General features: G+C 38.8%; 1 protein-coding gene across 3 annotated transcripts in view; it reads right to left on the reverse strand.

The window, feature by feature from the left end:
• Positions 1–12,533, reverse strand: part of FEM1C (fem-1 homolog C) — a 21,659-nt gene extending 9,126 nt beyond the window's left edge. The window contains exons 1-2 of one of the 3 annotated variants that reach the window (XM_017502020.1): positions 12,143–12,533; positions 10,576–11,307 (exon numbers count right to left, since the gene is read on the reverse strand). In XM_017502020.1, the coding sequence (XP_017357509.1) occupies positions 10,576–11,119 (544 nt within the window). In that variant the 5' untranslated portion in view covers positions 11,120–11,307; positions 12,143–12,533. Of the gene's footprint in view, positions 1–10,575; positions 11,308–11,486; positions 11,828–12,095 lie in introns of those variants that run through there. The other 2 variants (XM_017502021.2, XM_037729049.1) reach the window with 2 other exon arrangements.
• Between the last annotated feature and the right edge of the window lie 8,481 nt (positions 12,534–21,014).

Genomic DNA, 21,014 nt, shown 5'->3' on the forward strand with positions numbered 1-21,014 from the left:
TTGTGTCATTTCTCCAAGTCTTTTTATATGGTATGTTTTGACAAAGTTATAATCAGTACATATATATATATATATATATATATATATATATATATATATATATATAAAACTATTCCCTGCTTTTCACCTACTTCTTGGACATTCTGTCATGTGTTATTACATGTCTGCATACTTTCTGTAACTACACAGATTCTACATAATCCTTAATGGTTTTATGCTGAAAGTTCAAGTAAGGGAGCATGTCATACTTTACATAAATATTTCCCTGTTGATGGACATCTGCACTGCTTCAGAATTTTTACTATTAAAATTAATGTTTAAAAAACTATAAAGACAGGTGACTACCAAGGGCTGGGGACTGGGAGAGGGGTTACATGCAAAGGAACATGAAGGAAGTTTTTGTTCTAACTCTTAATAAACAAGTAGTATATGTTTGTCAAAAATTACAGTACTGTACACTAAACAGTATGAATTTTATTGCATGTAAATTATATGTCAATAAGCAAATGACCAAAAAAATTAATGCCTAGCTTAAAATAGAATAAAAAATGTGTTAATACACATCTTCAATTCACTACCAATGGGATTATAAAAACTGTTTAAAGTTCCCCCTTATAGTATTCTTTCTACTACCAAAATTAACTTTTTAATTTATATTACCTCTGTTCCTTGGTAAATAGAATATTTTCTCATATCTGTTTATAAACTTTAATTCCTTTTATGACATGTCTATGTTTTAGTTTCTGGGATTAATCTGGCTTTCTAGGTGTAAGCACTTTATAAAATAACTGGTTGCTTGTTAAATTTCTTGTAAATATTTTGCTATGTCAGTTGTTTCAAGTGTTAGATATGCTGTATTAAGTGGAATTTTTTGTGAAAAAGTATTATAACATGCCAAATAAAAAAAGTGAGTTACCAAGGTCTTGTGACTAGTATGTGCTGTTACATGCCAAAAATCTTTAAAATCATATTTTCTTTTTTGCTAGGCAACATAATTGATTTAAACTTTTGGTGCATAACAATATATGCCAAGTACTATAGATTCAGCTCAAGAATTTTCCCTGGGTTAAAACATTCCCATAATACACTGATCATACTTCCCAAAGATTTTGCATCTCCACATGATGTCTTCTTTTTTACACTCTCAGAGTGAGAAAGACAATGAAAAATAAACAAAGCAACACAAAGTTCAAAACTAGATACTACTAGGTATCTGAAATGAAATTAAAGATATGTACCTCTGAAATTTAATGGATTTACCTTTAGCTAAAGAAAAAAAACAAAGAGAAAAAGAAAAATGTATTATATTAAACAATTCTCAGTGCCTGATTAAGAAAAAGTTCAATTGGAGAAAAAAAATTTCTGGCACTATATTCATAAAACAAAAAATTCATGATTTCTCAAAAGACATGTTTGTTAAATGGACATTTCTTAGAAATCAGGTTACTGGTACAATATTAAGTATTAATTCTTTTAAAGAATTTCTCTAGAAAGCTAAAATAGTATGATACAAATACAAACAATACTAAGAAAATCTGGAAGAATGAAAAGAGCCATTTTCATTGGGATGCTTCTGGGATAAACATTAAGGTCGGGAAACTATGGGAAGTGCTCGTGCATTAAAGGATGGTAGTATTACTCAAGAAGCATCTAAAGTGCCAATCTTCACTGCTGTTAATTTTAAAGACATCTGTAATCTTTTGATAGCAAGTAAGGCATTAAAAATTCATGTTCAATTGTGAAGCTTAGGTGCCTAGGAATAGAATCAATTTTTTTTTTTTTTTTTCAAATTAGGTAACTCCAAAACATATCTGTATTTTGAGGAAGATCTAGTTAGAGGCCCAAGAATTCTCTGGGTCCAAACCAAGTGTTTTAGGCTTGATAAGGGCAAGTATTATTACCAACCAACCACCTAAATCATAAAAGAGCTTCAACATAACATAAATATCTCAATTTGGATAAAATTACCAAGATTCACCAGGATCAAGTCAGTTTCTAAGCCACCCTCATTGAATAGACAGAATTTACTGATCTTTTTAATAAAACAAAAATGTCCTCCTAAGAACTGCAAAATATTTAACAAACACAAAATGTCTTTAAATTGCTTTTTCTAATAGTAACAACTCAGTAGATTCTGCTGTTTCTAAGTTCTTCATGTAGTTCAAGCTTTGTGTGTGTGTTTAGTGTAAGTCAAATAAAGCTATGCTTCTCGAACTTTCATGTATAAAATCACTAGAGAGTCATAGTAAAATGCAGATTTTGATTCAGTTCATCTCGGTTGAGTCCAAGTGATACCTATGCTGCTGGTCCTTGAGTAGCAAGAAAATAGAGAAGAAATATTATTTTCTTGCCACATATGGATACTATATAGATACTTGCCACATAACTAATATATCTAATAGCAATAACAAGTCATAATGAACATAAATTTAAAAGGAGGGCTAGGTCACGGCCCTCTTTTATACCACACAGAAATAAAATTTTATCATTCCTTTTTATTCTAAATTTAAACATATGCCACAGCAGGAATAGGGTTATGTTTAACAATTAGATTACAAAGTTTCATCCATGGAAAAGTTCCTGTGTAGTAAATGGCATAGTATCAGTAAATCCCGCACTCTACTCCTAACAATTTTCTTGCTTAAGACATTATATAAGTGATACACAGTCAAATTTCTTTCTTTTCTTTTTTTCTTTTTGAGACAGAGTCTCACTCTGTTGCCCACACTGGAGTGCAGTGGTGCAATCTCAGCTCACTGCAAACTCCACCTCCCGGGTTCAAGCAATTATTCTGCCTCAGCCTCCTGAGTAGCTGGGATTACAGGCATGTGCCACCATGCCTGGCTAATTTTTGTATTTTTAGTAGAGATGGGGTTTCACCATGTTGGTCAGGCTGGTCTCAAACTCCTGACCTCATGATCTGCCCACCTTGGCCTCCCAAAGTCCTGGGATTACAAGCATGAGCCACTGCGCCCACTGTCAAATTTCTTTAAAAATTAGTTTGTAAAAGAAATATCCAAATTGCTATAAATACCACCATCAAAAAAGTAAAAGAAAAAAAATCCACAGAATGGGAGAAAACATTTGCAAATAATATATCTGATAAGACATATATAAGAATATATGAACTCTTACAGTTCAGTAACACAAAGATAATCCAGTTAAATAACATGCAAAGAATAATGAAGAAACTTCTTCAAAGAAAACAGAGACAGAGAGAGCCAATAACCACATGAATTAAGCACTTAAAAAAATGTTCAACATCATTAGCCACTAGAGAAATAGAAATCAAAATCACAATGAGATATCACTTCACACATCCTAAAATGGCTATATTAAAAAAGAAGAGTAAGAACAAGTATTGGAGAGGGTGTGAAGAAACTGGAACTCTTCTTATATTGCTGACAGGAATGTAAACTGGTACAACTGCTTTAGAAAACAGTTTAATGGTTCCTGTTAAAAAAAAGAGTTACCATACAACCCAACAATGCCACTCCTAGGTAGAGGCCTGAGAGAAGTGAAAACATACATCCACAGAAGAAATTGTACATGAATAGCTAAAAAGTATAAACAAATGCCCATCAGCTGCGGAATGAATAAAAGTAATATATGTTTCAATGGAATATTATTCTGCAATAAAAAGAAAAGCACTGATACATGCTACAAAATGGATGAACCTTGAAAACATTACACTAAGCAAAAGAGATAAGTCACAAGACTACATATTATGTGAATCCATTTAAATGATATATCCAGAACAGGCAAACTGACAGAAACAGAAAGGAGATTAGTGGTTGCCTAAGACTAGTGCAGTTTCCCAGTAATGGGGAGGGATAGGAGGGAGTGACTGTTAATGGATATTAGATTTTTTGAGAGGTGATGAAAACCTGATAGCTGTGATGGTTGTATAACCCCATGAACATACTAAAAAGCCATTGAACTGTACACACTTTAAGTGGGTTTGTGAATTTTATCTCAATAAAGTTGTTTAAAAAAATCCAATTAAAATCAAAATATTGTATTTTTGGTAAAAGTGTAAGTTTTGACTGATAGAAGCAGCAATTAGAAGGTCTTTTATTATAATAGATTTATCTAGAAAGACACAAAAACAATCCTCATCTCTCTTTCTTCAACTTACTATGCTTGGCACCAACCCATTCCTTCCACAACTTTGTAGCTGGGGTTGGGCTGAGTATAGAGGTGGTACACTTGCAAGATGAGGAAAAGGTGTGTGGTTCAACTGCACAATAATGCTGATTCCAAGTATTTTATTCCCTGAAATAATTAATATGTGTGGGTTAATAGAGGAGATAAGAAAGGATAAAAGGAACAAAACAACTTAGGGTATCAAAAGAGCCCTAGAAGAAAGCTTCTCTGCTTAGAATGTTTCCCTTCCACATGTAGAGTCTATCATGAGAGATACTCAAGAACAGTTCATAAACAAAAAGGAATTTAAAAAAAAGAAGCAAAGATAAATTGTGCCAAGACTACAATGTGCCCTCCCTTCATTAATTATTTGTATAAGGCACTGAGCAAACATCATACAGAAATTTAACAATAAAGGTTCTTGAGCTTATGACAAAGTTAAATGCTAAAAAAAATCTGCTTCCGGCCGGGCGCGGTGGCTCAAGCCTGTAATCCCAGCACTTTGGGAGGCCGAGGCGGGTGGATCACGAGGTCAAGAGATCGAGACCATCCTGGTTAACATGGTGAAACCCCGTCTCTACTAAAAATACAAAAAATTAGCTGGGCATGGTGGCGCGTGCCTGTAATCCCAGCGACTCAGGAGGCTGGGGCAGGAGAATTGCCTGAACCCAGGAGGCGGAGGTTGCGTGAGCCGAGATGGCGCCACTGCACTCCAGCCTGGGTAACAAGAGCAAAACTCCGTCTCAAAAATAAAATAAAATAAAATAAAAATCTGCTTCCACAGAGGTAAGATGCATTCTTATAACCTGAGGGAGATGAGGAATTGCTTTTGAAATGAGTCTTGATATTAAGTAGAATTTTCAAGGCTAAGAGCTGTGGAGCTAAGGGATGAGGACTAAAAACAACTAATTATGTGTAAAAAACTCTAATGACAGAAAATCTAATGACAGAAAACTTCTTCGACATTATAATTCCCTGTCCTGTTCTAGTTCACAGATTCCCTATTCAATCACAGCTCTTCCCAAAGAGGGGAAAAAAAGAAGGAAGAGATGTTTTGATCAGATTTGCATCCATGTGACTTTTTCATCTGCGTCTCTCCCTCTCTCTTCCACTTCTATCTTCCATCATATATATTCCTGATGCCTCAACAGCATAAATCTCTGGAATGCCCAGGGTTTCCTGAGTTTTATTTCAAACAAACATATTGTATCAATCAATCTATGAAAATCTGATAAAAAAATGAACCCAGTGAAGGAGCCACATTGTAACCGAAGGCGAATAAGTGAAACTAAGTTCTATCTTAAGTTCATGTTACTGCCACCAACAATATGAACAGCAATAGTGCTCAGGAACTACTCCTCCTCACCAAACTGTTCAATTCTGTGAGGATTGACAGTTCAAAATCCAATCTGCAGGGACAAAGAACCACATAGATATTTCCCTACTAAACTCAATTTGCACACCATCTACGGCTTAGTTTATCCAACTAGGATACCAAGTCTTCCCAAGGACACAGAAAAGTGTGCTGGGGATATAAGAAGGAAAAGAATGAATATGGAACAACTTATAGGAGTAACTTCATAATTTGGGATTAAAATGTTAACGAATTCAAGTAGTAAGTTATTTAAACATCATTACTCAATCAAAATACATACAGATATATTATGCAGTAGATACAATTTTAAGTCCTTCCCTTCCCCCTTGTATTTTTCTCTGAAAGTAGGTATGCTGAGGTAACCAACAGCTAAGAGTCAAGAAGGAAATGAGAACTTCAGCTTCCAACACTCAGAAAGCACTAAAGTATGCTAAAATAACCTAGCTTCCATGACAGCAATCATTATCTTAATCTATTTGAATACCAACAGTTTTTAGTTTACAAGGGAGATTTTCTCATTTGAGATTCTTGTACATTTACAGTGAGGAATTAAATAACATTTTTCTTTAGCATTTCCTTGACTAAAACACATCTATACTCTAAATGCCTATATTATGAGAGAGAAGTAATATAAAGCCCTGGATTTGCTTTAAACTTCTAGAGAAAACAAAAGGAAAGTAGAAACATTTTTTTTAACTTTAGCAAATGGATAATTGTTGAAGTAAAATGATGGATACATAGCGGTTCAATGTATTTTCTCTGTGTGTGAAATTTAGAAAGTTTCCTTAATGAAAAGGCAAACTGTCTGAACTAGCTCTCTCAAACCCTTTTAATACTAGCTATCCTTGCTACACTCCTACATGTATTTTCCCCTTTTCTGAACTCCTATAGAGTTCTACCTGTGCCAGTCACTTTTGTCAACTACTGTCTTTGTTACTTCAAGTCTTCATGCATGTATTTATTTCCATACAGAAAGGCCTATAAAACATAGTGCTTGCCAACAAGGAGCTTATAATCTTTCCTCTCTTAAATCCAACATGTCCACTCAACAAGCTCATTTAGCGTCAGATATTCTTCCCAGTATATGGGATGAAAACACCAGGTCTTTAGCCTCAAAGACTATGTAGTAGAATGCAGTTAGATGTCACAGTGATGTAGTAAAATGCAGTTAGGTAAGTTTCTCTGAAAACAAATAAGCAAACAAACAAGCCACTCCAGTTAGTCCTCTGCTGAATCACTGGCACGAAGAATAAAATCCAACTCCTTTACCGAGATTCAACGTCCTTTAAAATCCAGCCCTGAGTGCCTTTTAGTCCAAATATGCCTACTTTCCAATTCCTGGACCCTCCAAGCATATACTTCAGTGTGCCTTTCCTTACGCCATTTCCTAAACCTGCAAAACTACCAAAACCCTTCTGCAGATCTATACCCCAACAAACTTTCTTCAGATCTAAACTCCAACCTGTCTGCAGATTTAAACACCAAAATTCAAGGCCCTGTTTAACTTCTACTTTCTCCATGAAGTAATCCTAGTCAGTACACTTTCTCAAAATTCTGTAACACAGATTGCTTATACTACTCCTTCACAAGATAAAAATGTGACACCCTGTATCATCTAATCTCCAAAATGTCCAACACAATGCCTTGCCTACAGAACATGCATGTTAATTACCTTATTACCAATTTACTTAATTACTTTGAGTATCTAAACTGACTGACCCACGAATGAGGACAGAATGTCTTCTAGAGCCAGTCTCCAAATCTTGAGCCTACAGAGTTTTCTACTGGTCTGTAGTACTGAATCAAGAACCTTTAGCTGCCCAATTTCCATTAGAATTAGGGTATAAAAGTGGAATTCAAGAGGACTTCACTTTGGATCTGCAAAGTTCTATTCTAACTCCAAACAAAAACAAAACAACCCCAAAACACAAACAGAAGAACCAAAGGAAGCCAAAGATGAATATAACCACAAAGCACTGAGATCACTGTGATAGCTCTGAGAAGGACTCACCTAATCACTTCTGATTTGCAGTCTAGAGTCCTAAATAAGAACCAGCTCCTGTCTCAAAAATCAATTGTTGTGACTGTTAAACTGAAGAAGTATTCTTAAATATCTCAAAGATATTTTCCCTTTTGGAATGCCATTGGAAAAGAAGAAACTCATTGTCCCCTCAGGTTAAAAATTGTTAAGGATAAAGTATTTCCAAATATCTAATAGAAGAAAGCACTACTGTTGCACTTACCATACTGTGGTTTAAATATCTACTTATGAACCTGTCTCTCCAATCAAACCATGAGCTCCTCAAGAGCAGGGAATCAAGGATTGGATATCTTGTCTTATTCCTTTTTGTACATCCTAATAGCCTGGCACACTGAGGGACGCAACAATTGCTCTCATTTAGTAAGTTCTACCTTAGGTTAAAACATGTTCAAAATGCCAGTAGCCTGTTAAAAAGTAATGAAAAGAGGTTAAATAATATGTTCAAGTATCAATTGCCTGTTTAAAAGTAATGGAATGTAGAAGTCACATGCATTTTATCTTTAAGTAGACCATGTATGTGTATAAAGTTGAAGTTATTAGAAAACAATTTTTGGAATGAAATTGTTTTCTCATGTTACATGTAGTTTTTAAAAGATATACATATTAGATATTGATACTGGGGAAAAAAATGACTTAGAATTAGTTTGACCAAAAGAGAGAACATACACACCCTCACATACAAGACTATAAGATGACAGTGGTGACAAAGGGACCATTTGTCTGAAAGAGCTCAAAAGTAATCAAGTTAAATACTGTTTACAGCTTCTCAGGAGAAAATGCTGAAAAAATATGAGCTATTTATATTAGAGTTCTCTCATATATCTCCAAAAGTATATAAAGAAGCTTTGAAAAATATAAGGGAAGTAATACCGGTTCTCATCTCTCCAATGACATGAGTTTAAAACATACCCCAATTTGACTTAAATATGAATTTATCAATAATTTCTACATCAAGCTGATGAATAAAAAGTCCAAAACAAAGAAACAAAAAAATTCAAAACTAAATAAGCAGTCATGATTTCAAACCATTCCCAATATTAACATGGTTAGTTCAGCAGTAATTTGCTCTCTTAAAACAAGCATTCTTCAAAAGAATATTGTTTGAAGAAAAAAAAAATGCCGTCATTTGATCTACCAAGCCACCTAAAGATAATCAGGAACAAACAAAAACACTTATTAGAAAGAATGTTTACAGAAACTTTTTTTTATCATACTGAAAAATCGGAAGCAACATAAAACTCCATTAGTAGAAGAGTATGCGGCTATTGAAATTAAAGAGCTATAATTAGTAATTTAAAGATAATATTTATTAAGCTAAAAAACAGGTTATAGAACAGCATATAAAACTGCATACATATATCTGTATGCAAAATTCAGAAATATCTTTGGAAGTACTATTATCCCTGAGTACTGGAATTTTGTGGGATTTTTACACTTCCTCTGGAAAAAAAAATTCAGAAAATTCACAATGATTTTGTATCATTTTTATAACAAATCTTTTTTAAAAAGATCATACTATGTACAGTAAATATCCTCAGTAACTACACAGTGCCCCATAATTTTGTGGTTTAACCTTTCTGAAAGGCAGACACTATCACATTTGCAAATGTATACTCACTTTGATTTAGCAATTCTAAACACAGGTATTTATACTAGTTATTCTCATACAAATGTGCAAAGACACATTTTTGTTCAAGAATGTTCACAGCAGCATTGTTTATATTAGCAAAGTACTGGATGTGACCTAAGTATTGACCAGTAGAGACCAGAAAAATTATGTACATTCATACAATGAAATACTGTATCACCATGAAACAGAATGGGGTAGCTATATGTGTTGAAGTTGAATGACATCCAAGTTAGAAAAATAAATAAAGACAGAACAGTATGTAATCAACCACTAGACGGAGGGCTACACAAACAAGTATGCTTGTACATAGACAAGATTGCTTGTATTTGCATAGATCAGCTCTAAAAGGACACATAAAAATTGTAAATAGTGGTTGTCAGCACATTAGAGATCTAGAAATCAGGAATAAGACTTTTTATTGTAAATCATTTACAGTTTTTTTTTTTTTTAAACACGTCTATATGCTACTTTTAAATTTTAATAGCTTTTAAAAATTAGGTAGTAAATTTTTTTGCTATTGTATAAATAGATTTGTTTAGGGAAAGTTAAGGTTTTCAAGTATCAAAATTATGCTATGAAGACTGTTGCTTTTAAGGGTTAAGAAAAATTCTAAACTATCTTTTGCTACTTTTGGATTACAATCAACGAAAATTATACACAATTGTAAACTGGAGCCCTTTTTCTGGACAAAGGTGTTTACACTGTTGCTAGCCAACAAATCCACATCTGTTTAATCTAGTTCTTATTTTGCATTCTCAGTACTGAAGCGGTTTTAAAAATGTATTTTCTCTCTTGCTATATTTAATGCATGTTCTTATAAAAGGATTATCTATTGACAACAAATATAGAATAAGGGAATAGATTTTTTCCTTTTCCACTGATATTAATCCTTCCAGGTCAGTTTGGACTAGTCTTCTCTGACAGAATAAGTGAAGTAACTACCTAGAACAAACAAGACCATGACTCAATAAACATAGTAGTTTCTACTCCAAGGTTGTTAAAAAAAAAAAAAACTAAGAAAAATGTATTACACTTAACCATATTCCCATGTAGACTAATGTAGATTAAGTAAAAGCCTAAAGGCTCAGCTCAGCTACCATTAACATGCTCTGTAACTTTAGGGAACCCATTTTCCAAGAATTTTGTTACTCCAAATAAGAGAGAAAATACTGCTTAACAGAGTAACAAAAGTCTTTTATCACACTTTTTCAATGTATTACCAAACATCAGAGAAACACTCAACAAAGTCAGACTGGAAGACTTACCTAATCAAAACAAGGTCTGTCAAATGTTGGTTTACTCAACACCAATGCTTATAATTATGCATCGAACTTCCTGAAAATAAGTGGCAGACACGTAGAAAAACAAAGAAGCTGAACTCACCTTTAACACTTTTTCTATTAACATCTGCCCCCTTTTCAAGTAAATACTGAGCAATCTCTTTATGTCCTTTGTAACATGAAATCATCAAGCACGTATGCCCATGTCGGTTTGACACTTCCAAATCAGCTTTGTGTTCTACAAGGTACTTCACTATTTCCAAATGGCCATCGAAACACGCAGCTCGAAGAGGAGTTGAATTAGTTAAAGTCGTGTTGTTGACCGATGCTCCATGATTTAACAAAGACTGGACCACTTTCAGATGTCCTGCTGCAGAAGCGGCCCATAAAGGGGGAGCCCCCTCAATGGTTTCGCCATCAAAATTGACGGAGCCCCCAACTTCTATGGAGGCACTGCACTGCTCTAGGAGGAATTCCACCATGTCAAGGTGCCCATACCTGGCGGCCATCAAGAGTGGCGTGGCCCCATTTGTTTTTTCAGAGATCAAGGAGGAAACCTCCTCTTTGGATTTGCTTGCCAACAATTTGGTGAGAAGCCGGAGTTTGCCATCCCGAGCTGCGTTAAATACTGCTGTCTTTAGATCCATTTATGTCCAATTGAGACGCTGTGCTTTATTTACCTTTCAAAGCAGAGCTCCAGCTTAACTCTATCGACACAGCCAAGAGTCACAGGAACCAAAGTTCAATATTAATTGCTGCACCCTAGAGCGGATATACAACCATGAAGAGTATGTTCCGTCCTACTGCCTTCCAATATCTGACAAACGGCACCAAACTAGAGAAAGAAAAAAAAAATAGCAGCTTTTAATTTTCTATAGGTAAAGGCAAAACACTTCTTAATTCCACTTCTGTGGGAAGAAAGGAATAAAAGCTAAACTTCAGGCACTACTCTGTCCCAAGGCCCCCTGCCCCCAAAGAAAAGGTGGTAAAGAAAAATACAGAAGGTACAGAGACCCAAATGTTTTGGTGGCAGGCAGTCTCCTCCATGTGCGGAAAATTTAAACACTACAGGCAGCCCGTTTTCTCGCCTCCAGCTCTAATCAGCCAAGCTTTGTTCTAGTTTGGCTTTGCACACGCCCAGGGAGAGTACAACCGAAAGAGGCAGGAAACTCGGGTTCAGAAATGTTTCTCTTTCTTGCATCTGCAGGCGAGCTGGCCAAGGGCGCCAGGCTAGAAGGCCACATTGAGGCCGGGTTTTGAGAAGGAACAAAAAGGTCGGACACACCAAACCTCGGCTAAGGCCAAAACTCCACCTAGCAAAATTCTCTTTCCTTTAAAACTACTCACGGCTCTCAGGAAATCCGCCTGCCTTTTAGCCATTAACTTCGCCCGCCCCATTTTGATCACCCCAACCCCCCGCCAAGAGATGATCGCAGGTTCCTCAAACCACAGTCGCCCAACACAACACTCCCCTCGCCCTATTCCAGACAACGGCAGCCCCCTCCCCAATCTCCTCCACCGACTACAACCCGCTCCCGAAGGGCCAAGCCTGTGGCCTCCAGCCCGCTGCCCGCCTTCGGCTTCGCCGGCGCCCTCCTTCCCGCCCAGGCCTTCCGCGGGCACCTCAGGGCTCCGGCCCGAGCCCTGGCAGCCGCCGCCGCCGCCACTACCTGCCCGGGGGCTAGTCCTCCCCGCCGCCGATGGTCACTCGGGTTCAGGCCGTCCCCTTCAAAGGGAAACCGTTGTCCCCGCCACCGCCCGGGCCGCCCAGCACCGCCTGCGGCCGCACAGCTCCTCCATGCCCCGCGACCCAGAGGAATGAATCCGGGCGCGCTGTTCGCCCCGCCCCGCCACCCGAACTGCCTCCCGCCCTCTAAATCGGCTCCGGCTGCTGCGGCTTCTGCGACGGATGCTGTAATAGGCTGTGAGCCGGGGGCCGGACAAGCCTGAGCAGAGCTTCACATCACAGACTGCAGCCGCGCTATTGGGCAGTGGGAGGGCGGCAGCCGCTGCCAGCAACCGCCTAGGGGCGGGGCGGGGCGTCATGGCCAGGGCGGGGCGTCATGGCCAGGGCCGGGCGATGGGGGGCGGGGCCGCGAGCTGCTGGAAGGACGTGCCTGCGTGCAGCGTGCCAGGGGGCGGGGCGCTGCGAGGGGGCGGATCTGTGCGCGTCAAGTCTCTCGAGGCAGATCGAGTTCTGAGATCTCGCTGGCTTCTCTGTTCTCCAGTTTTCGGGGTGCTCCTTTAGGGAATCTTTCGGTTCCATCTCAGAGACCCCAGAAGGGTAGTGTGTTAGTCCGTTTTCACGCTGCATATAAAGACATACCCGAGACTGGGTAATTTATAAAGAGAAAAAGCTGTTACAGACTTAGAGTTCCACGTGGCTGGAGAGGGGAGGCCTCACAATCATGCCAGAAGGGGAAGGGCACCACGTCTTACATGGCAGCAGGCAAGAAAAAAATCAGAGCCTAGCGAAAAGGGAAACCCTTTATAAAACAATCAGATCTCATGAGTCGTATTCACTACCATGAGAGCAGCATGGGGGAACCGCCTTCTTGATTGAATTATCTCCCAATAGGTCCCTCCCACAACACGTGGGAATCAAGGACGCTAAAATCCAAATTTGGGTGGGGTCCGGTATTAGCCTCACACACGTGAAGGCCCTCAGATTAGTCTTCTGTCCTTCCTTTGGTGGGCCCTGGAAATCACCAAGCTCGTAATTACACCTCAGAACACACAGAGGAGATCGGAATTTCAAAAAATGAGATTAGTTTTGGAGTCTGCCAAACGTGACTCTCTTTTTAAAGTAGTCTCTAAATCTATAAAGGCTATGAGGAATGGTTAAACCCTAAGAGCAATGTAAAGTCAAGTTCTTCAGCTCTGAATAATAAAATTGGGAAATAAAAGAAAGCTAAAAAGGTTATATATATGAATGAAAAGAATTACTTCCTCATACAGCAGCTGATAAACATCTGGAATTTGTGATGCTAAGACCTAGGTTGTATTAAACTAGGATGAAAATGTTTAAATGTGTTTGGGGAATAACACTCATAATGAATCCTGATGAGAAAATAGAATTTTTGAAAATGGACCTCCTCTTGAAGTGGACCTTCAGTCACTTTGTTTGAGGGAACTTAAGCTCACATAATTGCTTAGTACCACTAGGAGCAAGAAATATTAACAGTAGACAGTCTGACCCTCAGCATCATAAATGTAATCAATAACACTATGTTAGAAGCCATGTAACACTAAAAATATTTATTAAAAAATTATAACTTCATTTTCATATAGTATTGTCCAGAAGTTTATGTAGTTTTGCATAATTGAAATAATTTTCATACAACTAACTGTATATTTTGCTTTTATACTCTAAACATTTCTTATGTTTTTACAGTCAATCACTTTTAAGTATAGCATAGCACTTCCTTAGGTGGTCAGTATTAGACTACACTCAACATCAGATTCCCAAAACTGAAGTAATTGCCACTGAGAAGAAAATATATAAAAGAATAAAGTATAAAGCATAAGATTGACCATCCACGAAAATTAACCAACCAAGAGGACTGGCTATTTTATCCCTAGCATATAAGTCACAGTTCTATATTTTTCCAGGGTACAGATAACAGTGTACAATGTTTTAACCAAGGCCTAACCTGAACTGACTTGTCTCTCTCATCTAATTCAATAAGATGTAAAAATTCACATCAGCCGTCTTCAAACTGAGCTCTGTATCCCCCATGGGATTGTTAAGGGATAAATGGACACTTAGCTTAAAGGCTACCAGTTCCTGCTATGGCTCACGCCAATAATGCCGGAACTTTGGGAGGCTGAGGCAGGCAGATTGTTGAACCTGAGAGTTTGAGAGCAGCCTGGACAACATGGTAAAACCCCGACTTTATACATGCATAGACACACATGCGCGCGCACACACACACACACACACACACACACACACACACACACACACACGAGATTAGGCATGCCATGCAGGAGGCTGAGGTGGCAGAATTACCTGAGCTGAGCTGGGGAGGTCAAGGCTATGAGCCATGATCACACCACTGTGCTCCAGCCAGGGCCACAGAAAGAAACTCTGTCAAAAAAAAAAAAAAAAAAAAAAAAGGCTATCAGTTTCTCAATCTTCGATTTACACCTATGTTCTTTCCTAAAATTGATCTGCTGGTAAAGGAGTATGGTCAAGGTGTCTCCTTTCCAAACTCTTTCATAATAGCTGTATATTTCCCATTTGTAAAAGGAAAGACATTTGAGAATCTTACAGGCATTGCTCTGGGTTGTAAAAACCTCAGCTATCTTTGCCAGTTCTTTATAAATTTAAAACACTGGGCTGTTTAGAGAATGTATACTTCTAATGACTGGGTAACAAATTCTTTTGCAAGTCAGATGATTTCCAAATAATCTCTTTGAACAAAGTATGACCTAAAGATCACTGATATCAATTAGAAGGAGTTTAAAGAATTAAGTGACATTGATATAATGACAAAACTCCTTATAGGCCCAGCTACTTTTTTTTTTTTTTTGAGACAGGGTCTCTTCTGTTGCCCAGGTTTGAGTACAGTGACACAATCTCAGCTCACTGTAGCCTCAACTTCCTGGGTTCAAGTGATCCTCCCATCTCAGCCTCCCAAGTAGCTGGGACAATAGGCATGCGCCACCACACCTAGCAATTTTTTTTTTTTTTCAGTAGAGATGGGGTTTCACCATGTTGGCCAGGCTGGTCTTGAACCCCTGACTTCAGGTGATCCACCTCCCTCGGCCTCCCAAAGTGGGGTTACAGGTGTGAGCCATCGAGCCCGTGCCTAAGGAACATCGGTCTTTCATCTAATCAGAGAAAATTACAGAAGAGGAAAAAACCTTTCACTACCTNACAGCATTTCACCATATTGCCTAGACTGGTGTTGAATTTCTGAGCTCAAGTGATCCACCTGCCTCCACCTTCCAAAGTGCTGGGACTACAGGTGTGTGTCACCAAACCCAGCCTCCATCTACTTATTAATGTGAAAATATTTTCTCAGAATTTATAAAAATGAAAAATTGAGAAAACATTGAATCTGAACTGTCTCATTCTAATAAGTAGTATTTAACAATAAATGTGTGCCCTTAACTGTAAAACATCACGTTTAATAAAAAATTATATTTTGTATTGTTTTGAACACTTGAGAATTGCTAATAAATATAACAATGCCTCAATCTAGAAGAAAATAACTTACAATCACTAGTCATAAGAAACTTAAAATTTCAACTTATATGTATATATTATATATATATATATATATATATATATATATATATATAGAGAGAGAGAGAGAGAGAGAGAGAGAGATGGAGTTTTCCCTCTTGTCATCCAGGCTGGATTGCAATGGCGCAATTGTGGCTCACTGCAACCTCTGCCTCCCAGGTTCAAGCTATTCTCCCTGCCTCAGCCTTTAGAGTAGCTGGGATTACAGGTGCCTGCCACCACACCCAGCTAATTTTTGTATTTTTTAGTAGAGATAGGGTTTGACCGTGTTAGGCAGGCTGATCTTGAACTCCTGACCTCAGGTGATCTGCCCACCTCGGCACCCCAGAGTGCTGGGATAACAGTTGTGAGCCACTGCACCTGGCCTTTATATGTATTTTCATTGCAGTGAAATATAATAGATTGATTAATAAAACACATTAAACTAGGCATGGTGGCTCAGGCCTGTAATCCCAGCATTTTGGGAGGCCCAGGCAGGAGTATTGCTTGAGCTCAGAAATTTGAGACCAGGCTGGGCAACAGAGTGAGACCCTATCTTTACAAAAAAATTAAAAATTTGCCAATCATGAAGGTACCTGCCTGCAGTCCCAGCTACTTTGGAGACTGAGGTGGGAGGATCGCTTGAGCCTGAGAGGTTTAGGCTTCAGTGAGCTGTGATTGCATCACTTCACTAGCCTGGGCAACAGCGTGAGACACTGTCTCAAAACCAAAAACAAAAACAAAAAACATAGTCAAACATAAAACTACATTAATTAAGATATATTCCTGAGGGATGGGATGTGGAATTGAATTATAAATGTGAAGAGAAAATAAATTATGTAAAAGTAAAATATCCTACAGGTAAAGAATAATTTGTTCATATATTTTTTAAATAGTTGATGGTAGGCACAACTGTTATGATATTTAGATTTCATTGGCTTCATTTAAAAGCATGACTGTTTTATTTGAAAATGTAAATTTTTGCGTTATGTGGAAAATTGCTTCCTTTGCAAATACTTAAACTTAGGATGAAAAAATTTAGGTGACAATTGAAAATTTTGTAGGAGAGTGGATACCATCTCATGTGCATGAGTAAAAATGTTTGAAGACTTAATTGAAATGTTTGAAGACTTAATTGAAATGTTTGGAGACTTATTCACAATTCCCTATTGGAGGTCGTTTCCATTTCTAAAGATTGTGGCAACATTTGTTCTAATCGTTAACATTTTTTTTCTTAAATAGAAAATCGACTAAATTTCCTTTTATATAGACTTTACGTTGTGCTTCTAAATGCCCACCTTTTTTCTACCTTCCATCAATGGGAAGGCCAATTTTTTTGTTTGGTTTGGTGGTTTGCTTTGGATTGGTTTGGTTATTAAGACTTTGACCTTTGGTTTAATCAGCAATTACTGTCTTCCTGAAAGCCACAGAATGCTCGTGGGGAATCAGAAGAAGACTCATTTTTAAAGGGTCTGTAGGTGGGAGCCGAAGACTGGAAAAGGGGAAAAGCAACCAGAGATAGCCTCTGAATTACCCATTCGGGCAAGTGGGCGAAGATGACAGACAAAAACAGGAAAACATTGTCCTGTTTTGAAGAAAAATGTCTACATGTGGACTGAAGGTGGAGGTGGGCTCTGCCAATTTCCCAGCCTCTGTATCTCCCTGGTTATAACTGGATGCCACGTATTGCCCTGCCTACTTCCTCCACCTCCCATAGCTGCCATTGTGCCCTTTACTTCCTCTTTCAGGATGCTCGTGATGCTGTAACTATTATTTCCTTTATACAACTGGAAGGCCCAGGAGGGCAGGGGACATGTTTGGATGTTCAATTCTGAGTCACCATAATTCAGCAGTATGTATGGCACACAGGATGTCCTCAGCAAATATTTGCATAATGAAAATGAATGAGTGATGTGTAGACTCAGTCCACCTCTGTGTCAGGTACAAGCTGGACTTTGAATAGGAGATCTCAGCCTTTCCCCTTGTTTCCAGGACAAACTAGATACAGGGAGACAGATTAAAAACAATATCACTTAATTCTTTGAACTCCTTCTAATTAATATCAGTGATATTTAGGTCATACTTTGTTCAAAGCAATTATTCGGAAATCATTTGACTTGCAAAATAATTTGTTATCCAGTTGTTAGAAGTATGCATTAGTGAACTCATCAGGCCAGCACCTCTAGAACAGCAAGAACCTGCAACCTCAAGGAAAGAATGTATGAGCTGAGATCTGAAGGAGCTGTGGAAGTTTTAGCCAGATGTAGACAAGAGAAAAAAGGTTCCAGGAATGAGAGATACCTTATGCAAAGTCCTAAAGAAGAAAGGGACATGGCAATTCAGAGCTAGCAATGACAGCTTTTGTGCTGACCGTGGGTTTCCAAATCGTTTCTTAGTTTCCTTTGTTGCTAATTAGCATTATAGTTTGCCTGTGGCTAATAGCAGTGAGCATTTATTTGGTGTTTCTGTGTGCAAGAGGCTGTGCAAAAACGCTGTAGTATTGCTATATTAATTTTTATAACGGACATTGTAAGTACTTCTATACAGATGGAGAAACTGAGAGAGAAGTTGAGTAACTTGAACAAATTCACATGACTAGTAACTGTCAGGGTGGAATTTGTCTGATTTTAGACAGTCTGATGCCAGAATGTAGGTACTACATTGCCTCCCCAATGTATTTCCTCAGTAATGGGTCTTCTGTCTCCAATTTGCCATTCTGTATACCCCCTCAGTCCCTAGGTCCTGGGGCCGAGTTGCTGTATATAGTTGTCTCCTTGAAAGACTCCCACCTATTTGGGACCTACCCTGCAGCTTATAGCTTGCAGGACCACATTCCCATCACTGGGGAAACACCAGCAAGAATCGACCCCTCCACCTTGGTCTTGTTTTATATCCTGATCAGTTTCCCCTAACTTGCTTCCAACCTGCTTTCTTCTTCCATTCCTGACTCCTGGACTCCTAATCCCTAGATTCACTGCCCATTTGTAGACTTATTTGCCCTTCAGATCTGACATGTGACCAGATCCCACTGGATCATTTGTGGATGGCTCATGTTGATTATGGTTTGCACTTACCCCTTTTGTTTTGCTGTTTCCAGCTTTTTTGAGTAAACATTTCATCTGAAAAATCCCATCCTCTGAACCCTGCCCCTATGATAGGCTCCATGAGGATGTCCATGCCAAACTAAATATAAACAAAAGATAGATGGAACAATGGCATGGTGTGAACTCCTGGGTCCTGACATGTCAGAAGTCAAATATCCTCTGGCTAACGCCACCGTGTTGCTTGTCTCCAGAATCACTGAATGGGGCACCCTGGAGTTAGGCAACATGCTAACCCTGTCCTAGCCTCTCAGTTATATGAGCAAACACATCCCTTCCCCAACGCTTTTTGTTTTTTGTTTAGGCTGATTTGAGTTGGATTTCATTCATTGCTATCAAAAGATTTCTGACCAACAGTAAAAAAACAATGTATACAAAGCGAGGTCAGCACTAGGAAGAAGAAACACAGATGCTTTTGAGGGTGTGCAACGGAAGCCCTGACCTATTCTAAGGGGTCAACATGGGCTGCTTTGAGAAAGTGTCACTTGAAGTGAAAGCTAGAGGAGGAGCAGTTAATTAGGAAGAGAGTAGAGCAGGAAGGAGGAGTCCAGGTGATACTAAATACTGTATACTAAGGACCTGTCTTTATGTGAGGAAACTCAGTGCACTTGTGAAAGTAAAAAGAAAGCCAACATGTGTGGAGTATTGTGAATAAGAGGGAGAGGTGGGCACCTCCAGGCTAGAGGCAGGCAGGAACCACACCATGCAGTCCACAGAACTCCGTAACCATGGAGTGTCCAGACTAGTGATGAATGCAAACTGTTTTTTACCTGGCAGAGAAATAACTTGTAGGAGTGGTAGTGGTGCCAGGCGGTGGGATATTTCAGGCGGTCCCATCAACCCTTCCAGACAGAGGCATTGGCCTCCTAACAGGCTTTGCTACAACTGTTCTTGCCTCCTTAACCAAATTTCCCCTCAGCTACCCAGAGAGAAAGGCTCCTGTGTCACGAGGCTCCTTTAGATTCAGCAACTTCTCCCTGCTCTTAGGGAGAACTTTACAAATATTCATGAGGCTTCCAAAGCCCTCCAGGCTCTGGTCTGCACCTGCCTGCCATCCTTGATTTGTACCTCTCTCCTCCCCGACAGCTCCTTGCTGCTGTGTTGGTATTGCTTTCTGCCTGCGTGTCAGCCTCTTGCTGGTCCCTCAGCTTTAGGCCCCACGCACACTCTTTTCCTGGCCGGTGCCTACCTTATGACGCTGCCACTAGGCCTCCACTTAAAAGCTCCTCATACTCGCTCTAACCCTGAGGACTAAGCTGGGTCCCCCTAATTTATTCTTATAGTCCTCAGTATCTTCACTGCTGTCATGCCTTGTTCACTATCTGTGAATCTGTGAGCTCCGTGGGTCCTTTCCTGTCTTCTAGGGCTGGGCAGTAGTAGTGTCAGGAATGTAGGAACCTAGCAAGATCTGTCACATTTCTTTCGTTACTCTGTATGCTCTTTTGGGGGGTGGGGGTGCAGTGAGAGGAAGTCAAAAGAAGAAAGATTTACAATAGTTTGTATGTCCTGTTCATGGAGACCAGTTTCTTTTATCGTCAGGAAGTATGTGCATGAACAAATAATTTTGAGAATGAATTCTTCTGAAGAGAAAGACATAGGTCATTTCTGGACCTTTCAATGTTAAAACTCTGTGTTTTCCTTGCCTCCAGGCCCTAATTGTGTCCCTGCCATGTTTTTGTCATGTTCTTAAGGCTACTGAGTTTAGGTAGTCAGCACATCATGCCAGATGATAAGATCACAGGCTTTAGAAGTAGATTATTCAGTTCAACACACATGTGTTGCCTGCAGCAGGATCAGAATAAGACAGAGTCCCTCCCCTCATGACCTCGTAGTCTGGTGTGGACAACAGACACATAAACAGGCAATTTCAATTTACCGGGTAAATTGTAAGAAAAGTATGCAGAATGCTACAGAGGCAACCACCACTTCCTAATTGTGTGTCCTTGGGCAAATAATTACCTCTCTCAGAGCCCCAGTTTCCTCAACTTTCAAATAGGGCCAGAAGTTCGTACCACCAAAGGATTTTTTTTTGCAAACTGAATGAGATAACATTTGTAAAACAAACAACACAGTGTTTTACACACCGGAGACAGTTGATAAATTGTATCCATTAGATTATTTAATCAGGTCAGAATCTGGAGTTCGTATTCTATTTGTGCTGGCTAAATTTGTGTGATTCTCTCACCACAAACTGAATTTTCACATAAC

This window comes from Cebus imitator, unplaced genomic scaffold (genome assembly GCF_001604975.1).
Source record: "Cebus imitator isolate Cc_AM_T3 unplaced genomic scaffold, Cebus_imitator-1.0 Scaffold288, whole genome shotgun sequence".
NCBI classification, from domain to species: Eukaryota; Metazoa; Chordata; class Mammalia; order Primates; family Cebidae; genus Cebus; species Cebus imitator.